At 35.3% G+C, this 26,486-nt stretch overlaps 1 protein-coding gene across 3 annotated transcripts in view; it reads left to right on the top strand.

The window, feature by feature from the left end:
- LOC106876439 (triacylglycerol hydrolase DDHD2) overlaps nt 1-24,164 on the top strand; it is a 64,362-nt gene extending 40,198 nt beyond the window's left edge. For all 3 annotated transcript variants that reach the window (XM_014924984.3, XM_052974487.2, XM_052974486.2), the window contains 14 exons: nt 2,382-2,471; nt 2,947-3,088; nt 5,117-5,219; nt 5,906-6,011; nt 7,662-7,780; nt 9,957-10,082; nt 12,975-13,064; nt 15,331-15,428; nt 16,590-16,809; nt 17,651-17,662; nt 18,415-18,508; nt 21,156-21,356; nt 22,100-22,238; nt 23,239-24,164. In XM_014924984.3, the coding sequence (XP_014780470.1) occupies nt 2,382-2,471; nt 2,947-3,088; nt 5,117-5,219; nt 5,906-6,011; nt 7,662-7,780; nt 9,957-10,082; nt 12,975-13,064; nt 15,331-15,428; nt 16,590-16,809; nt 17,651-17,662; nt 18,415-18,508; nt 21,156-21,356; nt 22,100-22,238; nt 23,239-24,034 (2,336 nt within the window). In that variant the 3' untranslated portion in view covers nt 24,035-24,164. The remainder of the gene's footprint in view (nt 1-2,381; nt 2,472-2,946; nt 3,089-5,116; nt 5,220-5,905; nt 6,012-7,661; nt 7,781-9,956; nt 10,083-12,974; nt 13,065-15,330; nt 15,429-16,589; nt 16,810-17,650; nt 17,663-18,414; nt 18,509-21,155; nt 21,357-22,099; nt 22,239-23,238) is intronic.
- The last annotated feature ends 2,322 nt before the right edge of the window (nt 24,165-26,486 follow it).

Genomic DNA, 26,486 nt, shown 5'->3' with positions numbered 1-26,486 from the left:
AAAAAGACCCGCAAAGCAAAACTCCATTGGTGGGAAACTTTGATGTCTCCACCACCCATCCCACCTTTCTTTTCCGGAAAAAAAGTGGCTTGTGGCAGGTTTGGAGGTCAGATAGGTTGAATGCACCCCAAAAAAAACTGTGGAAAAAGTTATTCCACACCGAGGTATGAAATATTTACCAAAAAAAAAAAGAAAATCTTGTACCGATTATATCTGCATCTTAATTAATTCAAATTCATGTACCTCATCTTGAAAAGTGACAAAATTTTTGTCGGTTGCCATCTGGGATAATTTTAGTAACAAATCAAACAAGTAAGATGCATTAAGAATATCAATTTTAGTGTTTATTCATAATGTTAATGCTTTTACGCCTGTTAATTAAATTTACCTGCCCATAAAAGTCAAATTTACTCAGCAAGATCAGCTAAAATTACATAACTATAAACCAGTGGTATATAAAGCACCTACTGATAAAATTTCAAATCTGAATGTAGAAAATTTACTAAGTTACAAGCAAATATTGTGGACACCTCTCTTGAACCTGAATAATTCAAAATAACATGAACAAATACGCATTACATTTGACATTAATATGAATACTAAAGATGTTTTTAAGTGTTTTTCTCTCTTTCACACAAAACATGGCCTCACTCAGTTGGGACTACCCATGTATAACTTTGACGTTATCATTCCATAAAATTTGTTTATGGGAAGAAAAATATTCTTTATTGCCCATAGGGGGCTAAACATAGAGGGGATAAACAAGGACAAGTAAAAGGATTAAGTTGATTACATCGACCCCAGTGCATAACTGGTACTTATTTAATCAACCCTGAAAGGATGAAAGGCAAAGTTGACCTCGGTGGAATTTGAACTCAGAACGTAAAGCAGACGAAATACTGCTAAGCATTTCGCCTGGCGTGCTAACAATTCTTCTAGCCCACCGAGAAAAATATTGAAAAATATCAGTAGATGTGTGAGTGAGAAAGAAACGAGGAGGCAGGTTTTGGGATGTGCTTGAAACAACAACCAAATCTCCCTTAAATCACTCATTTTCCTCTGAAATCATTAACAATTTTTTTTTAAACTGAAAATGTTTCTCTCAAGGGTTTTAAGTGCATAGTGAGAAAAAACAAAAATGGACAAAATCGTTTCTGACTGGGGTGGTGAGGGGGGTTGTGGGAATGCAAAAAATATTTTCCAAATTTTTTTTGGGGTGAGGTGAAAAGATGCCCTCTCATCATTCTGAAGACTTTGGTGAAAAACATTGGTAAAAATCCCCATCAAAATGGAGAAATTCCAACTTATGTGAGCTGTCTGGTCCAGAAACTCCTTCCCCTGCCCACTTCCTAAAATTTTGCCTGCAAATTTCTTTGTAATTGTAATCTACACCATTTGAAAGGTATTTGTATAAAATTTCATTAAAAAATACCTATTTTCCAGAAAGTTATGAAGAGGGAAACTCCTCACCCCAACCCCTCGGAAAATTTTTTCCTACCAATCTTTGCATACACTCAATCTACAGGATATAAGTGATTATTTGGTGAAAGTTTCGTTAAAAAGTATCCATTTTTCAGGAAGTTATGAAGCAACTTAGTCAGTTATGGCTTTTTTAAATTAAAGTTAATGTTAATGGATTAACATTAGCTTCCGTTACATTTTCAAAGAATTAACAGATTAACGAAGTTAACTTTTCGATTAACAGTGCCCACCTCTGTATGTATATATGTATGTATGTATGTATATATATATATATATATAAAGAAAATGAGATGACAAAGGAATAAATGATTATTTTATGAACTTTATTACCTTAAAACTATTTCTGCTATACGATGTAATGGACTAATTGCATTTAATTTTTGAGGCTCCAGTGAAACTGTAAGGTGTTGCCCAGGCAATCAGAAACAACTGTAAGCTAATGATGAAGTTCATAAGATAATAGTTTATTCGTTTGTCATTACATTTTCTTATTACTACTTTGTATTCGATTAATGCTTCATTCTGAAGCATATGCATATTGAAGTTCTACACCAGGTTATTAGTCTCACGATTCCTAAGTGAGATATATATATATATATATATATATATATATATATATATATATATATATATATATATATATATATATATATATTGGCTAAACTGGCAATATGACCATCCCCAAGTACAACAATATATATATATATATATATATATATATATATATATATATATATATATATATATATATGAGATTGATGTGCTTGTTGTTTTTATTTTTTTCCTTTCTTTTGTTTCGAAATTTTATTCTCTTGTATCCAAGGTGTTGTAGGTTTGAATTTTCAGGCTATTTAAGGAATTTTATGAGTTTCAATTATTTCTTCTTACATCCTCTTTAGGTGAAACTGGGCAAATTGATCATCTTGTGTTTATAGTTCATGGCATTGGACCTGTTTGTGATCTACGCTTCCGCAGTATTGTCGAATGCGGTAAGTAATATTGTTTTATAGTTTAAAGTTACTTCACTAATTTTTTTGTGTTTGTAATAATGACATTTGATACATTTTTCTGAAGTTCAAATGTGATCAAGTTTGATTAATTATACCTGTGGTAGTGGAGGCCTCTCACGTTCTTGGCTGCTGGACCATATCCCTGCTCACCACTATTAGGGTGGTGATGGCTACCTGCAAGTGCAAGCCCCATGAGTCAGAGTAGTTGTCCCACTGCATTTCCCCTGCCATCTTCTGGGTCAATGCCTTTTCCATTGTCTGCTGGGATCATGAGGCAGTATGAATTACCGAAAATTGTATGTTCCACTCCTTAATGTAAAGTTATTCCATATAAATTGCTGTTAAATTCTCATTTCTAATTGTATTTACGATCAGTCAAAATGTTGATTTGTTAAGTGATATCTACTTTAATTAATCACAGTTGAATTGATAACATTTTTTTTTTTCCCTTCAGTTGATGACTTCCGTTCAATTTCACAGACCTTATTACAATCTCACTTCAGTGAAGGCATTAGATCAGGCTATGTTGGTCGTGTTGAATATCTGCCAGTTCATTGGCATTCTGCATTGCACAGTGAAGCTACTGGCATAGATAAGTAAGTACTTGGGTTGTTTCTTTTTAATGCTGAATTAATGGTACATGTAATATTAAATACAATCTAATTTTACAAGGATTTTGAATTAAATTTTGATATTGCACTTGGAATGTATTTACTGTAAATCTCCTTTGAACAAGTGTGTGGTTTTTCTGTCATTTAGCTCCTTGATCGAGCAAATCCAAAGACATTCTAGTCTGGCCACCTTATCTTTTATCATGTCTAATGTAATCAGGACAGACATTATCCAATGTAACTTTTCATTTTTAAAATAGTAGAATGTGTTTTGAGTGAGATTTGACTGCTAGTTCTTGCAGCTTGAACAACCTCAAACAGGCTTCTTTATGAACTACGTGATTTTGTTTAATTGTTGCTACTGTTGTTTAACTCTAGATTAGCTCTAATCATCATGTCATCTTTGCAGGCACACATCCCATATGTTTTGTCAAAAGAGTGGAGTGTAATTTGAAATAAATTTGCCTGCTATTTATCATAGCTCAAACCACCTTATAAAACTTCCTTTATTGGCTTTAGTGCAATTATCTTATCATTTTTATGTCTGCTTTCCATACTGGCATGAGTAGACAGGTTGTCATGTTCTGAGTTAGTTCAAATTCAGAATTACTGCCCTCATCATCATCATCTGTTTTCTATGCTGGCATGAGTTGGACATTTTAACCAGAGCTGGCAAGCCGGAGAGCTTCATCAGGTTCCAGTCTGATTTCGCTTGGTTTCTATGGCTGAATGCCCATCCTAATGCCAACCACTTTACAGTGTGTGCTAGGGGTTTGGAACATGGCACCAGCATAAGCACTCTTACATGGTGCCAGCACAAATGTTTTTTATGTGACACTGGCATAGGGCTCTTGCAAGCCAATCCTCTTCATCAGGGGGAGCAGCCTTAACACTTTTGCTGTGTCATCTTGATGCCCTTCCTGACCCCAATCACTTTACAGTACATACTGGGTACATTTCTTCATAGCATCAGCACTAGAGAAATGTCTTTGACAAGAATAAAGGGTCCTCTTGAACTTGTGTTATTTCTATTCATTTACCAGCAACATTACAGTGTGTAGTGGCTGCAGTTTATCATGGTAACAGCCCTGTTGAAGTTGCCTTGTACATACAAAACTAAAGAGTCCTGTATGAAGAACACTGATGTCTGTTGCAATTTTTGATCAACAAAATTTTATTCTTTTCATGCACAGAAAACAAATGTTGTTACTACAAATGACAAAACATTGAGAGAGTTTTGAATGTTATTCTTCTTGTAATTGCAGCAGCAGATAAAGTGTAGTTAGCTGCTCACTGTACTACTGACTTCTAATGTCTTCTGTCTTCTGACTGTTCATTGCTTTTGTGTTGTCAGCTGTTGCCCATCATATCTGTTGGCCATCTCCTATCATCTCTGTCAATGCTCTCTAGTTATGGCATGTCAAATTTATACTGATTGGTAGGCTCAGAAGGAAGCGCACCAAAAATTGGAATCATCACTGGAGTCTATTCCATGTGAAGGTGTGATTGGTCAGATTTTGTTGATCGTATGGGTAATATTCCAGCAAATCATGACTTCAGGTGATTGCTGATTATTCCTACTGTAGTCCCAGCTAGTACTCAGCAGTGTTTCTATTCCTTCTAGGCAATGTGAATAAAAGAGAGAGAGATGATAGAAGAACCAGGATGAGTGGGTGAAAGGAGCAAGAGTATGGTGGCTGGAGCAGTGTGACCGAGGTTGGAGAGATTGATGGGGAATAAGAGAGAGGGATGGATTTTAGTAACAAATATTTCTGGAGAGAGAGAGAGAGAGAGAGAGAGAGAGAGAGAGAGAGAGAGAGAGAGAGAGAGAGAGAGAGAGAGAGAGAGTGTGTGCGTGTGCGTGTGCGTGCGTGCGCGCGCGCGCGCGCGCGATAACTGGCAGTACAGAAAAGGTGATGGTAGAGTGTGTTGGATCTGATTATCCCTGTTAACATTTCACCCCTTTTTGACTTGTATTTAACTGGCATTTACTCTCAATTTCTTTCTCTTCAGTCAACTGAAAGCAATAACCCTTCCAAGCACGCAGAAGCTTCGGCAATTTATCAATGATACATTGTTAGATATTTTGTTTTATACCAGTCCCAAATACTGTCAGGTAAATATATTCCTTTTGCTGATTAATATCACAAATCTGAATTACAACCCTTTCATTTAACATTGACTCTCACAATGACTCTCAAACTGATTTCTATATTTCTAAGATTATTTGTTGTAGTAGTAACTGTTTGAGAGTTAAGTGTAATTATATTTGTTTTTATTAACCCTTTTGATACCAACCCTGTTATGATACACTTTTTCTATATAAAGTGATCTAAATTTAAATTTCCCATTAAAATTCCTTGTTAATTTGTTTGAATACCAGCTTCTTTGTGTTTGTAATAATGACATTTGCTACATTTTTCTGAAGTTTAAATGTGATCAAACAAGTTTGATTAATTATACCTGTGGCAGTGGAGGCCTCTTACGTTCTTGGCTGCTGGACCATATCCCTGCTCACCACTATTGGGGTGGTGGTGGCTATCTGCAAGTGCAAGCCCCATGAGTCAGAGTAGTTGTCCCACCGCATTTCCCCTGCCATCTATACTTTACAAAATTCTTTATTATTTTCAAAATTAATTAAACCAAATGCAATGTAGTTCAACAGAAGTATGGTAACAAAAGGGTTAACATATTTACAAAAGGATTAAAGTGTGTGGCATGATAAAATAATGGGGTTCAAAGTATCCAACTAGATCTTGTCATCATAAAATGTGATTTTTTTTTTCTCTTTCTTTTCTACAGACAATGTGTGATACTGTTGGTTCTGAAATTAATCGTCTCTATGAATTATTTTTATTGAGAAACCCTACTTTCAAAGGAACTGTGTCAGTATCTGGGCATAGTTTAGGTTAGTGTTCTATTAACTTTACAATAACAACCTCATTTCTTCATGTCAAGTTTTTGTATTACATCAACAACAGTTCTGTTGTCTCTCAACTTGTGAGACAACAGTTGATATAATCCTTCGGTATGTGATTTATGTGCCTGTGACACATAGGATTAAGAAGAAAGAACATTTTAACTACTTGTTAATCATTACAGAAATATTCTATCAATATAATTGTATGTAAAACCAATATATTGTATGTAATGTTGGTAATACTGAAATATTTTATGTAATGTTTCTAATACCTATATATTAATAATGTATATAATTATAATAATAAGGATGATTTCAAATTTTGGCTCAAGCCAGCAAGTTCAGGGGAGGGTGTCTAGTTGATTGCATTGACCCCAATGCTCAGCTAGTACTTATTTTATCGACCCCGGAAGAATGAAAGGCAAAGTCAAGCTCACTGGCATTCGAACTTAGAACACAAAGACAGACAAAATGCCACTAAGCATTTTACCCAGCATGCTAACAATTCTACCAGCTTGCCACCTTAATAATAATGATAATAATAATAATAATAATAATAATAATCCTTTATACTTTAGGCACAAGTCGTGAAATTTGTGGGGAGTGGGTAAGTCGATCATATCGACCCCAGTACTTGACTAGTACTTAATTTATTGATCCCAAAAGGATGAATGCAAAGTTGATCTTGGTAGAAATTGAACATAAAGACAGGTGAAGTACGACTGAGCATTCTGCTCAGTGTGCTAATAATTCTGCCAGCTCACTGCCATTCTTAATAGTAATAATGATGATGATGATGATAAATGCCTGGATGCAGTACCAGGCAGTGGCTCTCATGGCTTCTGATCTTAGCTAATTGGAAGTGTTATCATGTACATGTTTTGTCTTGGTATAAAAGATGGTCTACAGCAAATATTCTGCTCAATACCACAGATTTGCTTGTCGCTTGACCTTCACCAGTCGAGCATGTCCCTTAGTGGCTGACGTTATGTGCATTTTTGATCTTGAGCAGGAGTAGTGGGGAGGCATCATAGCCATGTGTTGAGAGGAATTCTTTGAGGGTTTGAATAATTCACCTCTGGAAACGGGTGTTTCATTCATCATCTTTAAACAACCCTTATTCTAGGACCATTTGAGTGGGATGGGCTACTTGACCTGAAGAAAATTCTAACAAGGTCATGCGCTGTTTATCTTGATATGAAATCACTATATTGCACACATATGGTTGTGATGCATGTGCCTGGTGTACCCTTATCACACGGGTAGTCATGTGGGTATCTTGGGCTTTGTACATTTGTACCCCAGTGTTACCTCAATGGCATGCATTTCTCTCTCTCTCAATAATAGCAATAGTAGTAGTAGTAGTAATAATAATAATAATAATAATAATAATTGTTTTGTAGAAGCATAAGACTATAAATTTCTAAGGAATCAACTACAGTTATGCCTGATACTTATTTCATTGAACTTATATATGTAGAATATATTTGATCCTTGTCAGATCTAAAAACAGAATGTAGATGGAAATCATTACTTCAGTATATATACCCTCATTATAATGAAGATAATGTTCCCATTTAATTCATTGCATACTCTAATCCAGTTAATTCTAATATGTCTCATATTCTACAATTTCAGGTTCATCTATTCTTTTTGATTTGTTGTTGCATCAGCACAATCCTCAAAATAATCAGAAATTAGGAGACAAAAGCAAGGATGTTAGTCCTGAACCAGTTCCTGTTCCAGAAGTAGACAAGGTAAACATCTTTGTTATTTTGTCATTAAAAAAAATGACTGTAAAACCACCCCCTAGAAACCAGTTTAATGCTGCTGTATACGCATAGGATAAATAGCTTAATATAGGCACAAGCTTGGCTGTGTGGTAAGAAGCTTGCTTCCCAATCACACTGCATGGCACTTTGGGCAAGTGTCTTCTACTATAACCTTAGGTTGACCAAAGCTTTGTGAATGAATTTGGTAGATGGAAACTGATGTGTAAATTTGTCTGTGTGTGTGTGTGTGTGTGTGTCTTTGTATCTTTGTTTGTCCCCCCGCCACCACTTGACAACTGGTATTGGTGCGTTTATGTCTTTGTAACTTAGTGGTTCAGCTATAGAGACCAATAGAATAAGTACCAGGCTTGTTGTCCCAGCATGGCCAATCTAATGATTGGAACAGATAAAAGATAGCAATGTTTATTCCACATAGGATGAACACTTTGATGATGTTTATTCTACGTAGGATAATTTTCTTGGCGATATATGTAGGCAACACCTTACAGTGATTCAATGAACAAATTTCATAATTGTGAACCTAATTAATTTTGTGGTACAGAAATATAGAGCTGACATCCAAATTTAAACAAAAGCCATGTCCATAACTGAGTCATTGCAATTTCAGTCTTGTCATGTTTGAACTACTCTGGGGCTACATAGAATCTGAAAGGGCTTTGTGAAAGGTTAAATGATGATTCATTTGCTGGGCATGTTCCCATGTTGGTGTTTCTGTCATGCTCCCACACAGCAATGTTTTAATGTATGAACATTATTTAGAGCTGTAGTTCTCAACCATTTTTACCTATGAACCCTTTTGACTTTGATAAGCCCCTGTAGCTATTCAGTGTTTAAAAACGAGTTTTATTGCTAATTCTTTCAAAATTCCTATTTTGTTCTTCACATGTTCACTTATATAGATTCCCAATAGCAGTTTCTGAGAGATCCCGTTTCAGTGGCAGCAAACATGTTAAGCATTAGAGTAAGAAACCTAGTTGTTTCATGCATTATATGTGTCTAAAGCAGAATTTTTTCATGTATCTTAAAATAATACTGTGGATCTCCAATTTGCTATTTTCTTTGCTTGGACCCCATAAAATTCTGTATGGACCCCATTTGAGAATTACTGATTTATAGGGTGAACACAATTTAGTGTTTCACCATTTTGACACACACTTTTGCATGGTTGAATGAAGTTCATTGAAGCAGATTTTCTACAGCTGGATGTTCTTGCTGTCACCGACCTTTAGCTGTTTCCAAGTAAGATAATATTTCCCTCAGTCCTTCAAAAATGAACAGCACAATGGTCGGGCATAATTTTGTGGAAAATTGCTAGTGAATGATGCTTCTTAGCACAGCTTGACTGAGCAGTCAACAATTTTGCTTTCCAGTAACAAATCCTGGTCTCAATGCTGCCAATTGTATGTATGAATATTAATGTTTGAAGAATATTTAGTGAATGAACATTATTCACATATTTACTGTTTTCAGTTTGTGTTGTTGCTTAGCCTAGAGTCAGCATTGATTGAGCTTAGCCTATTAATGAAGGCATTCCAACTATTACATTCCGTTTGAATATTTTTCAAGAATAATGTATTTAGGCTTACATTTATCTAATGTATCCTCCTTATTCATTAATACAAGTAGGGTGTATTTTAAAGATTTGTTTACTACTTTTAGCTGATCAGGTAACCACAAAGACTCATTTGTTGACTGACATTTTAACTGGATCTACACTTACATGATATTTCAGTCATTTCCACGCAATGATTTGCATTAGTATGGGAACATGCTCAGGCTACATTTGAATGTTGTGTGACCTGAAGATAGATCAGAATATTTGTGTTTGAGTTATTATTTTTTATGCATTTGAAATAGCAGGATTAAATGTTGTTTAATAAATGAAATTTATTTTTAATAACTCTTGCATTTTCTATGACCAAATTCTAATTATAAATCTTGGGAATAAAATCATGTTTCTTCTGCATAAAAGAAAGGGCAATATTAAAAATGGTTAGTGCAAATCTAGTTGCAAATTTTGATTGGATATCATTGCTGAGTTTAATTTAGTGTTTGCCATTTTGATTATTGAAAAGTTAACATGGATTTAAATATTTAAAAAGTAATTAGTCATGACTGGAATTTTTTGTTTGGTTTTAAGGCAAATGCATTGGAAGAAGATACAAACCAAGAAACTGAGATGAATCTTGAAGACTTACTGGCTAAAGCTGGACTTCAGGATAAAATAGAAATATTTAAAAATGAACAAATTGATATTGATGCATTGGTGAGATTTTCATTTTCTTATTTAAAAAAAGTATTTTGTTTTAGTTGTATTGAAATGAACTTTAATACTTATTAGTTTACATATAGTAACATTACATGTTATGTTGATGTGACAAACTACAATTACTAATTTTATTCTAGAACAACTATAGACTTATACCATACTCTGTTGCAAGGTAAGTCTATAGATTTTGACCAGCACTCTATAGACAAGTAAATACCTTGTCTTATGTATATAATATCTTTGTGAATGGAGATATTCTATATACAGGTGTTTGCATATGTCTATACATATAGTGTTGACTAAAAAAATCTATAAACACATGGCCACTGTTTAATGACTGAAACAAGTAAAAGATAAAAGATGCAACTGGTCTATCCCATTTGCCGAAGCTCCTTAGTAATAGTGAATTTATATGCCGGGTCTCCATGGATAGTTACAAAGGTTACTCATTCCCTAAAGAAATCTCAACACAAGATTAAAACTAATCTGGTTGATTTTTCTTTTCCTGTCCATGACATTTTTGTATATACAGAGAAGGTATTTACATCTCTTTCTACATATAGTGTTGCATAAACTCTAAAGACATATTCTGCAATACAATACAGCATTGAAACAAAACACTGAAGGATCAGTAGTTTACTAATGATTGGTCTGTTATAACTGATACAGTTAGTGCCAGACAATTAATTTAGATTTCAAAAATTATTTTCTGTGAATTCTACTGGTTTGAGAAATATATGCTACACCTACTGTAAACTATTGATTTTGATTGAATTTGAACTCAGAAAATGTAAAACAACAAAAAGCATATTGAGTAATGAGTATAGGAACAGTGGTAAAGTTGTGTGGGGGTTTGTGTGTTGTTTAACCCCAATAGAGTAGACTGTTAATCAAAAGCATTACAGCCTTGATCAATCCAGCTTTTTATCCAGCTGCAGTATATCTAAAACTGTATTATCTAATGTGTTCTTTTTCTAAGATTGCAAAGCGTTGTAATTTGAGAGAAATTTGGATGTTGTTTTCTAGCTAACTCAACAATCACATAGAGACTCTTTCATTGGCTCTTTTTATTCTTATACTAGCAGAAATACCCGGCTTTGCCCGGGTTAAAGAGAATAATGAAATCTAAAAACGCCGTCTAGACTACGCAACCCTCAACTGTTAGTAGCTACGATACTATATTTCTACATTAATAACTCTCCAATCCATGCCAGCATGGAACATAGACATTAAGTGGAATGCCAGTCTCTCATCTAGGAGGGCCTTGAAATCAATGTTACCAACTGGGGACTATGTGTGTCGTAGTGATAATAAAAAGACCCAAAGGAGGTCTGCAACGAAATAATTTTACTCAACACTTTGCAAGTGAATCAGTGGAGGCAAAGATGCGTCTCATTTACTTGACAATTTATGCACCACATTGCAGAAATCACAATGTAAGTATATCTGAAAGGGTAGTCTTACACTGTTGTACCGTTGAATTACAAATAATGCTCATCTGTTATGTTCGGGTTAAAATTTCATCAACATCAAAAATATATGAATTTTCATGGGAGTTATGGCCGTTATACATAGAATATAATTTCCAAATTTCATAAAGATCCGTTCAGTACTTTTGACGTAGTTTTGGATAAGAAAACAAATGACTAATGTGTGTGTTTGTGTGTGATGGGTGTATATATGTATAGATATCTGTATGCATGTATATATATGTGTACATATTGCATGTACATCTATATATATATATACATCTACACATGTGTATACATATACATGTATGCATATAGATCTATATCTATCTATATATATATATATCTATGCATATACGTGTACATATATATGTATACATATACATCTCTTTCTCTCTCTCTGAAAGTATCGAAATGTGATTGTTTCAGTTAGTGGAATAACGTGTACATATACATCTATATGTATACATATACATCTCTCTCTCTCTCTCTCTCTCTCTCTCTCTCTCTCTCTCTCTCTCTCACACTCACTCACTCACAGTATCGGAATGTGATTGTTTCAGTCAGTAGAATAGTTTCATTTTTAAAGTGAAATTATTTGGCATGGGTGTATTTGTTTCACTTCTGACACGTAATACTTAAATAGTGGAGGAAATATTATGTTGCTGTGGGCTCGAACTCTGCAAGAAGTTAAAATTTTTTTTTTACTAAAACACAACTGGAGCCCTAAGTAAGGCATCTGTAAAATTTGAATGAAATTGGTTGCGTAGCTCTCGAGTTTTAGGGATTCAGACAGGCAGACACACATTCTCATTTTTATATATATAGATAATTATGTCCAAAGAAAGGCTGATTAAAATTTAAAATTAACCAAAGCATTTAGGAATAAGACCAAAATAAAATTAGTTGGCTTTAATTTAGGAAATTAAATATTCTTCAGCAGTTAAGTAATTGATGTCAGAGTGGCAGTATCCTGTTTAAAGCTATTTATCATTTTTTGGTGCTTCTGAAGTGGGTTTCAATTGGAAAGGAAGATAAGGTGAAACTGCGGTGGAGGTAACTCAGGATTCCCGCTAATTATCACTTTACACTATAGAACATAAATGAATATAAGAGCATCAAGGGTCACATATTAAGAACTTGTTGACCACAGATAATTTGCTGAGTATATGTTATATTAGAAAAAAAAAATTGTTGTGTACATATAATGTAAGTTGTTGGGGGTGGGGTATATGTTATATAAAAACTTATTAGGGTATATATGCTATATATAATATATAAACTGAGTAAAAGTAAATATGAATCTGAAACTATTTAGCTCATTTATTCCAAGAATACTTTGATTTTTTTTTTAATGAAATGATTGAACAATTGGATGAAACTATTTTCTAAATAATATAATTTTTTGTGTATTTTCTAGAGTATGTGTACTGACGAGGATTTGAAATGTCTTGGTTTACCTATGGGACCACGAAAGAAACTTCAGAAGTTGATGACAGAATTAAAACAGGTCAGATATAAGGAATTGCAGTATCAAATATTTCATTTTTTTGCATGGCATAGTCTGGATCTGCAAAATAGGTGGATGGAAGTTATCCTCAATCCAGGGACCTTCCCTGAATGCTTGCTTCAAAATGGACACCCAAGGCTTAGGTGATGGTAGTGAACTAGATGACAGATTGTCTCACACCAAAAAAGAACACTCTTTCACACAGGTTCCATGTCATAAATTCCATCCAAGTCAGTTTGAGGCTCTGAAAAAGTGCTTTGCAATGGAGACATGCCCAAAGTGCCTTGCAATGGAATCATATTCAAAACTATGTAATTGTGAAGTGAACTTCTTAAACACATCATCATCATCATTTAACATCCGTTTTCCATGCTGGCATGGGTTGAATGGCTCTACAGGAACTGGCAAAGCCAGGGGCTTCACCAGGTTCCATAGTTTGTTTTGACCTTCCTTACACCATGCCTGTATCAATTAAAAGATTTAGAATGCTTCATGAATTTTGAGTGTCAAGGTGTGTTATCTAATAATGTTGTCAAGTACTGACTATCAATACTACTGCTGATGATCATCATCATCTAGCATTCAGTTTCCACACTGGTAACGGTTGGATGGTTAGACAGGGTCTGATGATGAGTTGGAGGCCTGTGTCATGCACTAATGTCTACTTTTGTGTAGTTTCTATTAACTCGATCCCTTTCTTAATTCCAACCACTTTGCAGATTGTACTGGGAGCTTTTTGTTTGTTGGCACCAGTGATAATGCTCTTAATGCTCTTGTATCTTGCAAGGCCCCTATAGCTGAGGGAGACCAGAAGAGAGAGTGGGTGATGATCCTCTAGGCAAAGGGATGAGAGATGGTAAGAGAGGAGGATGGTGGTGTATGGCAAAGAAGTGGGTAGAGAAAAGGGATTAGTCATAGGGTTGAATCAGGATAGAGATTGTTGAAAAGTAATAGCGTGACTTGTGTAAGAGGTGAAGCCCATAGGTGCATATTTAGAGAGTACATTCCTATATTAGACGTGTTTAAAGAATTTACTAAAGTTCTTTAGCATCAAAGGTCACTGGTAAGTAACAAAGAAGACAGAATGGATTTATGGAAGCTGTACTGGTAATCATCACCATGAAATGTCATAATGATGAAGGAGGTGGTAGTTTACATTGTGGTTTGTTTCCAAAGAAATGAGTAGGTTGATGGGAAGAATTCCCCATCACCTGACTTAACAACAACAAAATCCATCATTTTATGCTACATACTTAAAGGAAGCAACATTCTGCATACATATAAAATAATAGTTTTACAGCTTATCTGTAACCTTTACCTTACATGTAGAGGATATTGAAACTAAAGATCATTATATGTTGTGAGAAATGTTGTCTATGAAATATTCTAATCTTGCTTTAGCTTCCTTCCTATCTCTTTCAGAAACATTAAAAAAAATGTGAAATACTTCAGAAATGTTCTCCACCTCATATAGGTTGCATGTATGTGCATATGCACCCCTTCCCAACACCTCCTTTCTCTACAACAAAAGCCTAATATTAAATCTAAAAACCACATAGATATATAAAGAACACAGTCTATTACTGCTGTCTATATAACTTGTACATTACAGGGTGATAACCTTGAAATATCTAAACAAATCAATAACACTAACCTCTTCTAGCCAAAGTGAACAGGTTTACAAGATTCACAACTGCAATATCAATAGTCACACTAGGTCCAGTGTACATGTTTCCTTAGTGAATGTCAGTGTACAGACACCACCAAAATCTCCAATCATGCAAGAGCAGTCTGGATATTAAAATAGATACAACATGCCCGAATTGTCACACTTCACTCCATGCAGCAAATAACATCATAGTTTTGTGTGCAATATGATCCCAAAATAGACCAATGTGATATGTCCATGTTGAAAGGGTTGTGCATGATCAACTACCACTATATCAGCAAAGTGGACTGAATCTATGAAACTGGTGAAAACAGTATTTTACTAAATTTTGTACAGAGTTAACAGCTGTTCATGATTAAAGTATATTTCCATCACAAGCATGTAACTCAGACTTTGTAGAGACAGATGTGTTATGTACAATATATGAAATAGTTGTTTGTACCATTTTAAGGACACTTAAAATCATTTGTCTTGAATTCATAAATTTTCAAACAGTCAGGAAAAATCTAGAAATAGTTATTCTTCTGATTGAAGATATAGTAAAAATTTTATTTTGTTTAGTATTATTAATAATTGTTTAATGTGTCATTTGTATAGCAAGAAGAAGAGGCTGCCATGAAGCAGAAGATAGAAGCTGAGAAGAAAAGAAAAGAGGAAGAGAAACTGAAAGAAGCAGAAACAAATTTAAAAACAAAGTGAGTTTTCCTTGAAATTTTGTGAGGTTCCTATTGCTTAGACAAGTGACCAAGTTGACTTCAGTTTTTGCGTACAAATCTGTTCAATTCGTCAATGAGCAGAACTTGAAACTAGAGAAAGTAGAGGGAAAAAAGCTATCATAAATGTCAAGATGGGAAGGAAATGAACATATGCAAAATAGTCTGTATAATGAAATAAATAAATTGGCTGTTTTAGATGGATAATATTAGACATTATAAGCACTTTGAAGCAGAAAGAAGGCCTCCTGACAGTGGGCTTGTTGCTTTTGCTTTTTCTGTTTTGAATAACTATAAAATGTTCCATGGTCCAGGCTGTGACTAAAACACACACGTACTATTTAATGGTCTTTAAATTTATTTGGCTCACTTCAATAATCCTAGGAAATGACTCTCACCTAACACAATTTAAAAGGGAAAGAAAAGGGGAAGTAAGAAAGCTTCTAACAATGCAGAAAATTTTACAAAATCTTTTATATTTCAGGCACTAAGGCCCATCCTCAGACGAAAGCAGTCTGAGAAATGTCCAGTCACACCGATTCTGTTACCTTATTCAAATTCCTTGGCATTAGGTTAGCAGCAGTAGCAGCCACTCTTCAACTGTTGGTGTAAGCAAACCTCCGACTGCTGGTGTAGGCAACGCACCCGCTGTTAGTTGATGTGACTGGAAATCTACACATAAAAGAAGCTATATTGATCCACTGTCTCAATCCCAAAATTAACAGCCAATTGGAGTTGAGCCAGTGGCTCCTCTATAAACATGGTGATTGCAACCAGCATCATAATATATGCCACCACCACCACCACCACATGACTATACATTGCATCAACCAACAGTTGGAGAGTTGCTGCTAGTGCTGTTAACCTAAAACCTAGGAGTTTGAATAAGGTAAAGGAATCAGTGTAGCAGGACATTTCCAAGACTGCTTTCTTCTGACAATGGGCCTTTGTGCCTGGAATATAAAGGTTTTTGTAAAACTTTCTGCATTCTTATTTCCCCTTTTCTTTTCCTTTGGTACTATAACGCTTCAAGTGAGCTACAATGCTCTTCTTAAAATGGAAAAGTATTTATAAAAGAAGTAAAAAGCATCTTTTAGTGTTAATTTTCATGGTTTTGTACAATTCTTTATTTTTCTCTCTTAGATTGCTAAAATGTGAGACATCGATTTCTGTTGACTATTTGATGGGTGTGGCTGGAACTGGACAACCCTTTGTGGAATATCCACAGTTACTCTTTCATCCTGTTAGCTTCTTTGCTTTAGGCTCTCCTATTGGAGTATTTCTAGCTGTACGTGGGGTAGAAAAAGTAGGAGAAGAATTCTGCCTTCCCACATGTTCCAGAGTCTTCAACATTTTCCATCCGGTAAGTTATTGCAAACCAAATCTTTTTTCTTGTTAAATAGCATTCTGTTGTTGGAGCCTGTCTGCATGGATGCAATTTGAAGATCTCTCTCTCTCTCTCTTGTTCTATAGCAGATGTAGAACTCGAAAAAACAACAACTGCAAGGTGCTTGGTGTTAGGAAGGGCATCCAGCTATAAAAGGCATGCCAAAACAGACACTGAAGCTTGGTGCAGTCTTCTGCTCAGCTAGCTCCTGTCAGACTATCCAACCCATGCCACCATGGAAAGTGGACGTTAAATGATGATGATGATGATGACATCAACCTATCTTATCTTAAATGTTATTAAAAAGATACTTATTTAATGAAATATGCTTTTAAAAGCTGACATTACCATTTGTAGTTTGTTTATGTCCATATGAAAGAATTCTGAACAAATATAATTATAGTTTCCTTTAAGTTTGGAGCTGTTTTCTGCACTGTCACTGATACCTGTTTTGTTGTATATATGTTGCAAGTAAAACTGCTAGGCAGTATATAAATTTATATACTGCTAGGCAGTATATAAATAGGTTATAAGCTATTTTGAAATTCACTTAGTATTATGACTTATTAAAACAGTTTAATAGTGTTATTATTACTAACACATTTACATCAAAGACAACACATATTGTTAACAAGTTCATAAATAATATTGTTTATCTTGGTTCTTTTGTGTAACAGATTATCAGTAAATGTATTAAGTCTTTTGTTTTAGCTTTCTGTAATTTTTTTAATTTTTATTTTAAATAATTTAAATGTATTGAAACCATTCTGATAACTTTTTATACTTTCTTTGCATCTTCTTTTGGCTGTATCTCCAGTTTGATTCTGTGGTAAGTTATTTTGGCATTTTACCATTAACTTGTTGCAAACATCAAAAATTTATTGCAAAGTAATCTTGAAAATTATCCTGTATTAACTGCCATCTTTATTATTGATATGGAAGTCTAAAACTTAGAATTTGAAATCACAGCAATTATTTTAATGACAGTAGGGAGTTTTGTTTTGGATATTTTCATGCAACATTGGCAAGTGGAATGACTATACTTCCACTTGTTTGTTGGTTAAAGAACTTGATTTTGCTAAATTTCTGTCATTATATATAGAAGAAAATAATACCGCATTTAGCTATCAAACCAACGATGTGTAATTAGTATTAGTCAGCAGAAACAATTACCTACTCATTAAAATTATTTTGAATGTTAAAATTTAAAAAAATGCATGATATAAGCATGGTAATTCACCGTACCGTATATAGATGTAGCTGTCCAACTCTAAGTATATACACAAATGAATGTTGATATTAATATCAACAGATGAGATTCCTCTGTAGGGTCAGTTAAATACATAGTCATGCATATAATTCAATCTGTCTTTAAAACAAATCTTCACTACTTTTTAGTTGAGTATTAAATGATTAGACAAACAGTCGACAGTAAAATAATTTCCTCTTGAAACCATGACCAATTTCATATAATAACATGGAATTACATAATCTATTTCAAGTGTAATGTAGAATTTGTGATGTGAGAGTATATTCTGATTAGAGCTCAACATCTCAATATATTATGTTTACATGTTGTAGGCCTATCGTATTGAGCCACTTGTGAATGCCCAAGCTAGTAACCACAAACCAGTACTAATACCACATCATAAAGGCCGAAAACGTCTTCATTTAGGTGAGTCTTAATTGCTGTTTCCCTCATCTTTATTTTCTGTTTTTATATTATAAGTAAAGCACATGTCTAGAATTAGAAATATATTACAAGCATAAGGCACAGGCATGGCTGGATGGTAAGAAACTTGCTTCCCAACCATGTGGTTCCAGGTTCAGTCCCACTGTATGGCACCTACCATAGCCTCGAGCTGACCAGAGCCCTGTGGGTGGATTTTGTGGATGAAAATTAAAAGAAGCCTGTTGTATGTGTATGTCTTTGTGTCTGTTTGTCCCCTACCACTGCTTGACAACTGGAGTTGGTTTGTTTATGTCCCAAGCTTACAAAAAATAAGTACTGGGGTCAATTCACTTGACTAAAAGTTCTTTAAGGTAGTGCCCCAGCATGGCCGCAATTTAATGATTGAAACAGATAAAAGATAACACAAGCCAACAAGAAATCTATGCAGCTGCTCTATCCTGCTGTCTTAAAAGGATTAATTGAATAATGTGATGCAATGTCTGAAAAGAGACGGAATGGTCCTGACTGTAATGCCTTTGAACAAAGGCTTCCTCTGGGACTAAGTAACAATATTGCACACACTATAAAGCATTCACTGGACACTGTTACCCAGACAGTTGTAGGTTTTTATCTTGGGGGAAACAAGAAATATGTATACAATGTATGTGCATCTTAAACCCTTTAGCATTTAAACTGACTCATATCTGGCCCAAATATTCTACTTGTTTTATGTTCAAACCAGCCACATCCAGCCTCTAACATCTGCCCTACAATATCATTCTTAAAGTAAACAATCACATCACCGAAACTTTGAAGCTACAAGATTAATTTAAAACAATGTGAAAAAACAAACATTACATTTGAGAGAGTAATCTGAATGCTAAAGGGTTAATCAGCTGAAACTTTATGCATAGATACATAGATGTGTGACAAGAAGTTTGCTTCCCAATCACATGGTTCTGGGTTCAGTCCCACTGTGTGATACCTTGAGCGAGTGTCTTCTACTATATCCCTGGGCTAACCAAAGCCTTGTGAGTGGATTTGGTAGATGGAAATTAAAAGGAGCCTAGGCATGGCTGTGTGGTAAGAAGCTTGCTTCCCAACAACATGGTTCCGGGTTCAGTCCCGCTTGTGTGACACCTTGGGTAAGTGTCTTCTTCAAAGCCTTGCAAGTGGATTTGGTAGACGGAAACTAAAAGAAGCTTGTTAATGTGTGTGTGTCTTTGTGCCCCCCCCCCCCCCGCCCACTGCTTGTTAACCAGTGTTGGTGTATTTATGTCACCGTAACCTAGTGGTTTGGCAAAAGAGATCAATAGAAATAAGTTCTGGGGTTGATTTGCTCAACTAAAACCCTTCAAGGTGGTGCTCCAGCATGGCCAGTCAAATGATTGAAACAAATAAAAGGACAAAAGAATGTGTGTGTGTTTGTGTGTGTCTCCTTGCCTTGATATCACATGAAGGTTGTAAACAAGAGCCATAACCATGCAAGTGCTGTCCTTCATTTCTAGTATTCTGTGAAAACCTGTCTGGTCATAGGGAAATATTACTTTATTTGGAAGCAGGTGAAGGTTGGCTACAGGAACGGCAGCTGGTCATAGAAAATCTGCCTCGATAAATTCCATCTGACCTATACAAGCATGGAAAAGTGGATGTTAAAACAATGATGATGATATATACCTCACTCTTTCTGCTTTGACTGCTGTAGGAATCTGGGAGACATGTTCCCACTAGATGCTGGATTTGCTCCCTTCTGTGGTTGTATTAAGATCACATTTATCAGAATCCATGTATATTTGATGGAAATTATGTAAATTGAGTAGGGCACAATAAAGAATATGTGACGATGCTATATGATCTTAATGCTTTGTTTGGGGTGAATTGAATTTATGTGATTTTATATCTGTAGTACATTGAATTTATGTGATTTTGTTGGAAATTTGAGAATTCAGTATATAAAAGGTTTTTTTCTACTTCATGTGTAGAATGTTGACAGTTTAATGTGTTGAAAGATTGTTTATTATTTATTAGTAAATTAGTGTGGAAACTAATATGAAGGTTTTGTATGTTAGTGTACTTGAATCACTGTTAAGACAAGCTCAGGACAAATATTCTAGTAATAATAGAAACAGTTTTCATTTACAAAGCCAATTTTTGGAGAGAAATATAATCAATTATTATCTGTACTTTTTTATCAACACCAGAGGGATGATAAAGTTGACTTTATGCGATTTGAACACAGAACATAAAGAGTTATAACTAATTACTACATGAGTGTACAGTTTCTGCTAATTCACCACTGTTGATAATAATAATAATAATAAATATATCTTGCTATTTTTTACAAGGGGAATGTGAAAGAGTATATTGAATTGAGACCTTGTACTTATTTTATTGACCCTAGAATTATGAATGGTCAGATATGAATTAAGAATGTAAGATGAAACAAAACACTGCCTTGCTATTTTACCACCACCCTCATCTTTATTTAGTAGTAAAGATGATTTTTCTGATTTATATGAAGTACTACATAGCTAATCCCTGGTATTTAATAATAATAAACAAAGATGCATTTAAGCATCAATCCAAAAAGGTTGTTAATAAGTATCAAAACATTGAATGGGGAATGATATTTTGTCTCTTTTAATTTCAGAATTGCGAGAAAGTCTCAGCCGAGTTGGTTCTGATCTGAAGCAAAGATTTCTGGATTCTCTGAAGAGTACCTGGAATTCAATCAATGAATTTGCACGAGCTCACACTTCAAACCAAACACTGGAGCAACATGTAGAAAAAGAAATGAGTGAGGTTATTAATCAGTTAGTTGTCACTGATGATGAATCTTGTGAAACTGCATGTAAGTGGACAGATTTTCTGGGAAAACAAAACAAAAAACAAAAAAAAACCTACTTTATATTTCACTTTCGAATTAATAGTCTTTGTTTCATTATCTCCACAACTACTGAGACTATATTTTTTTTAAGTTTCCTTGCTTTTGCCTTTCCTCTTGTCCCTCATTGTATAGCTTCTGCGCTGGCTACTTTTCCTATTCCTTCATCCTCAAAATGTCAATCCTCTAAAATTCCCTTCACAATAACATTTTCCCTGCAAGTGTTGGTGTTGAAGCTACATTGATCTGTAAAGATCATAACTGCAGAAAATCCGCCAGACTATGCCATAACAAAAGTAAAAATATAAACTAATATTGTAATATATAAACAGATCTCTTTAGTATCCATTGAGTAGATTTGATGGATCAGTTGAAATAGTTTTTTCAGTTTGTCACCTCTACACAGCTAAACTAAAAGGAAAATTAGTTTACGGTAGCATCTACTATTGACAAGTAGCTAAATAATTTAGGATACTTCTGTGTTTTACAGTTAAGACTTCAATTTTTGTGGTTGCTGAAAAATAAAATACCTTGGTTAACTGGTGGGTGTAGGAATTGATCTCCAAATAGAAACTGATTTACTTTAATGATTACTTCAGTAGTCTGATAGATTTATTTGATTATATATGTTTAAAATATATCAAGTTTTCTGTTTGAAGATTATATTCATTGAAATTTTCTTTCTATATCTTCTTTCAAAAATTTTTCAGCCATTGCTTCTAGTCATGATGAGGAAATCAGCATGGGTCTGTTAAATGAAGGACGCAGAATTGACTATGTCTTACAGGAGAAACCTATTGAAAGCTTCAACGATTATTTATTTGCACTGACTAGTCATGGCTGCTATTGGTAAGTCATTAACCATACAGTATTTGTACTAATTTAGTGTTGTTTCTGACTTACATCTTGACTTCTAATGAATTTAATAATTATATCTTGAAACTGATTGAGTTGTAAGGGTATCATAGATGACTTTGTCTTCATGCAATGATTCAAAGGAAGGTACATTAATATAGTGTCTTGTTGCCAATCTCCATGTAGTTGATACATTGGTGCAGTGCCTTGGTTGGTGATTGTTATATCTGCAGATTTTCAGCTTAATATTTACTACAAACTAACAGACTAATAATTGCTGCAGGGACAAGAACATTGAATTCAATATCTTTAACAAGAAGAGCAGAATGTGAACTGTAGACTACCCAGTAAGCACAATGTAGCAAGTAATTGCAAAAATTGTACCATATATAAATATACATGTCTGCACAGACATGGCTATGGTTAAGAATACAGCTTCCCAACCATGTGTATTTGTGTCGCCTAGTCTTAACATCACATGATGGTTATAAATGAATGTTACTGTCACACAGTGTCTTTCATTTTGAGTATTCTGTGAAAATGTCTGGCTATGAGAAAAATGTTACAATGTTACCTTGCTTGGAAACCTGAGAAGGTTGGCTACAGGAAGGGCATCTAGTTGTAGAAAAACTGCCTCAATAAAACTTTGTCCAACTGATGCAAGCATAAGAAAAGTGGATGTTAAAATGATATGTATAGAAGGTAAAGTATTCAAGAATATATGCCAGCTATGGTATTAGTTTTGAGATTACACTGGTAACAGAAAGACCCTATCTGGAAGTCTCATTTGTCACCACTGTTCATAGGAAAGACATGAACATCACAGACTTAATGACATTAAAACATTTTGGCTTTCATGCCTTGCTAGAGAAGATAGTGGTAGAACACCATAATGCAATTTGATTCAGAAAAGCTAATACCAGTGTAAACAACACTTATGATTAAGTCTGCTGTGAACCCATGTCTATCCAGTTTGTTTTTTTTTTGTTTACAGGGAATCTGAAGACACAGTGCTGCTTATACTTAAGGAGTTGTACTCAATAATAGGAATTTATCCTCAGACGAATTGGCCAGATTCAATGAACCGAAGTACAGTTTCACCTCCTTCCTCAACTGTTCCTCTTACTTCACCTTCAACTCCTCTCCAAGCATCTTCCTACTCAGATCCACAATTAAATTCTAAAAGACGAGAATATTCAAGTCCTGTTAGCTCTCAAGCTCAAGCCACTGCAAACACATCACATCATTTTGGTGTATTTTCCCCTATGGGACCTCCTACTGGCCCTCCCCCAAAGGGACATCCTTCAATTGGTCCTCCCCCCATGGGACCACCTCCAACAGGCCCTCCATCTATGAGGCCTTCAGTTGGTCCTCCCCCTATGGGATCTCCTTCAACTGGCCCTCCCCCTATGGGACCTCCTTCAACTGGCCCTCCCCCTATGGGACCTCCTTCAACTGGCCCTCCTCCTATGGGACCTCCCCCCATGAGACCTTCAACAAGCCTTCCTCCCATGGGACCTCCTTCAACAGGCCCTCCTCCAATGGGACCTCCTTCAGTTGGTCCTCTCCCCATGGGTCCTCCTTCAACTTCTACTCCTTCCATTGCACCTCCTACAACTGCTCCTGTGTTATCTCATATACCCATGAGTTTACCTTCAACAAATCTTCCTCCACCCATGGGTCCACCTTCAACAACTCCATCAATGATACCCCCCACTACAGGTCCTCAAACGACTGGTATGCCAGTTGGACCTCCTCCATTGACAGGGTTTATAAAAAACACCTACTAAATGGAATGGAGGTTAAGTCTCTAAGATCTGAACTAAGTTTCATATTCAAAGTAACATTTAATTTTACATTTAGGTAGGTAAGATACTAACTTGTACTTAAAGATATGAATAAATGAAAACCATTCCTCAAGTGTTTCTTACTACTTCTTTACTACAATTTTATGTGTTAAAGAAAGTGGGTTTCTTGGATGTCCTCTCTCTACTTCATTTCCACTTCACATCACTCCTTATTGTCAACAAATACTGTCATTCATTAACTTTGTATCTCTTATCTAAGCACATGTACATGCGCCCACTTCTTTGCTTTATGGTTGTCCACTGAATCTGATGATAACCATCATCTTTTTCATTTGTAGATCCTTTGATGACTACATCCCAATACTTGATGTGCAGCTTTAGTTGCAGATGAAGCATATAAACGTTTCATTAGAGAGCTCAGAGATTACTCTGCAAGCATACACCTTTTCTCCCTTCTAGCAATACTGAGTATGTTTCTTATCCATATTTTCAATTTCCTCAAGATCACCAAGACTACTTGAACACAAGTAACAATATCTCCTATTCTTGAAATGTTGATGTTGCATCTCTTCAAAGGCATATTCAGGTAATCTTTGATTGTCATGCCATTATAGTGGTAGCTGCCTTCTACACCATGCTGCTTTCAATGAAATCATAAAGCATAGTCTAAATGCTGCAAGTTAGTCTTCCCAGCTCAAGTTAGCTGGGCTGGGCTGAGGGGATAGTAAAAGGCCAGACTGCATGACTACTTTCCTGTTCCACAGTGATAGCCCCCACTTCATCTGGGATGCCACATGCTGCAACACTTTCTTTGGCTGGCAGCACAGGCTTCACTGCTTATCAGGCCAAGAAGGGCAAATTCAAAGTATCAGCTGTTCTCTGCCAGATTTGTAGATGAGCCTGTGACAGTGGAGATCTCTGACATTCTTGGCACCTGGACTTCATCCCTGCCATCCACAAGTGTGAGCCCTGTGTGTGGGAGTGGATGTTCCAACACATCTCCCTCGTTAACTGGGGCAATGCCTTCTCCATTTTCTCTTCTCATACCATTCTACAAACTGATTAGTCTTTTTAGTTATAACTGTTGTACCTCACAGTTACATACACCTTTAATGAAAAGTTATTTTACATGAATTATTTTCCATTAGAAACTCTTCAAAATCTCTGAACTGCTTCTTTAATTCACCAACCATGTGCTGACCATGGTGCAGCTGGCCGTAGAGGTTCCCATGAGAGAGATGCAAATCACATCCACACAGTGTTTCAGCTGAGTTGATGTTTATGTGGTGTGGACTAAATGTTGCTGGAGTTGATTTGATGGAGGGTCTTTACATGTGTAATCCTATCTCACCAGAAAGAATTCTGGAGATACTGGATTCTAAAGGCTTGTTTCAGATGGTGCTCTACCTGAGCTTTCCAAAACTTGTTAACGAGACAACCTAATCAGCCATGGAGGTGGGTGCTCTGGGAGCCAGAACAAGAGGAGGCTGGCAAAAGTTCATGGAGCTGTTGCTTCTAATGGTAACAAGAGGAGTCTTCTTTTTAATGAAAGGTAGACTGAATGTTGCTTATGTATGAAGTGTGATGCTGTATGATAATGAGATGTGGGGACTAAGCACAAGATGTGTGAAGGTCAGAGTGAAATAAAGTAAGGGTATGCAACATTTGTGTGTAAGAAGGATGTGGAAGTGATGAATTGAAAGACAAAATGCATTGACACAGATGTGTTGCATATGGAAAAAGAAATGAGTAAAGACGTTCTCAGAAATACAAGAGAAAGGAAATGGTGCTAGAGGAAGGAACAAATAGGCCCAATGGTTGATTTTGGGTTATTGAACTTCAGTCGGGATGTATTGAAAGAATGCAACAAATATCTAGAAGCTGTGTTAGATGGGACCTGTCCAATCCATGTGTACATGGAAAAGTGGATGTAAAAAAGTAACAATGATGAAGTACACTCATACACATACATACTTACCTATATATATATATATATATATATATATATATATATATATAATTTATAGGAAAGATCCAAGGGAATAATTACAAGGTAGCTAAATGTTGCTTAAGTGTCCCAGGAAACAATGGTTACACTTGAGTGGGATTTGATTCCGGGGAAAAGCGAGACATATTTAGGAGAAAATAAGAAAAATTGAAAACTGAGACAAGGATTTTTAATGCATCCATCAAAACATGTCGATGATATGAGAATATAAATGATTAATAGCATTTTGAGCATTTGTCTCCATTTTCAATTTTTCCTCTCTCTCTCTCTATATATATATATATATACACACATATATATCCATCCTTGACTTGTTTCAGTCATTTGACTGTGCACATGCCCTGAAGAGTTTTAGTGAAACGAATTGACCCCAGGACTTATTTTTAAAGCCTAGTACTTATTCTATTGGTTCCTTTTGCCAAACTG

The sequence above is a fragment of the Octopus bimaculoides genome, chromosome 18 (assembly GCF_046866305.1).
Source record: "Octopus bimaculoides isolate indiv1 chromosome 18, ASM4686630v1, whole genome shotgun sequence".
NCBI classification, from domain to species: Eukaryota; Metazoa; Mollusca; class Cephalopoda; order Octopoda; family Octopodidae; genus Octopus; species Octopus bimaculoides.
Note: the sequence above shows the minus strand (reverse complement) of the source record. Positions and strands in the feature narration are given on the sequence as shown.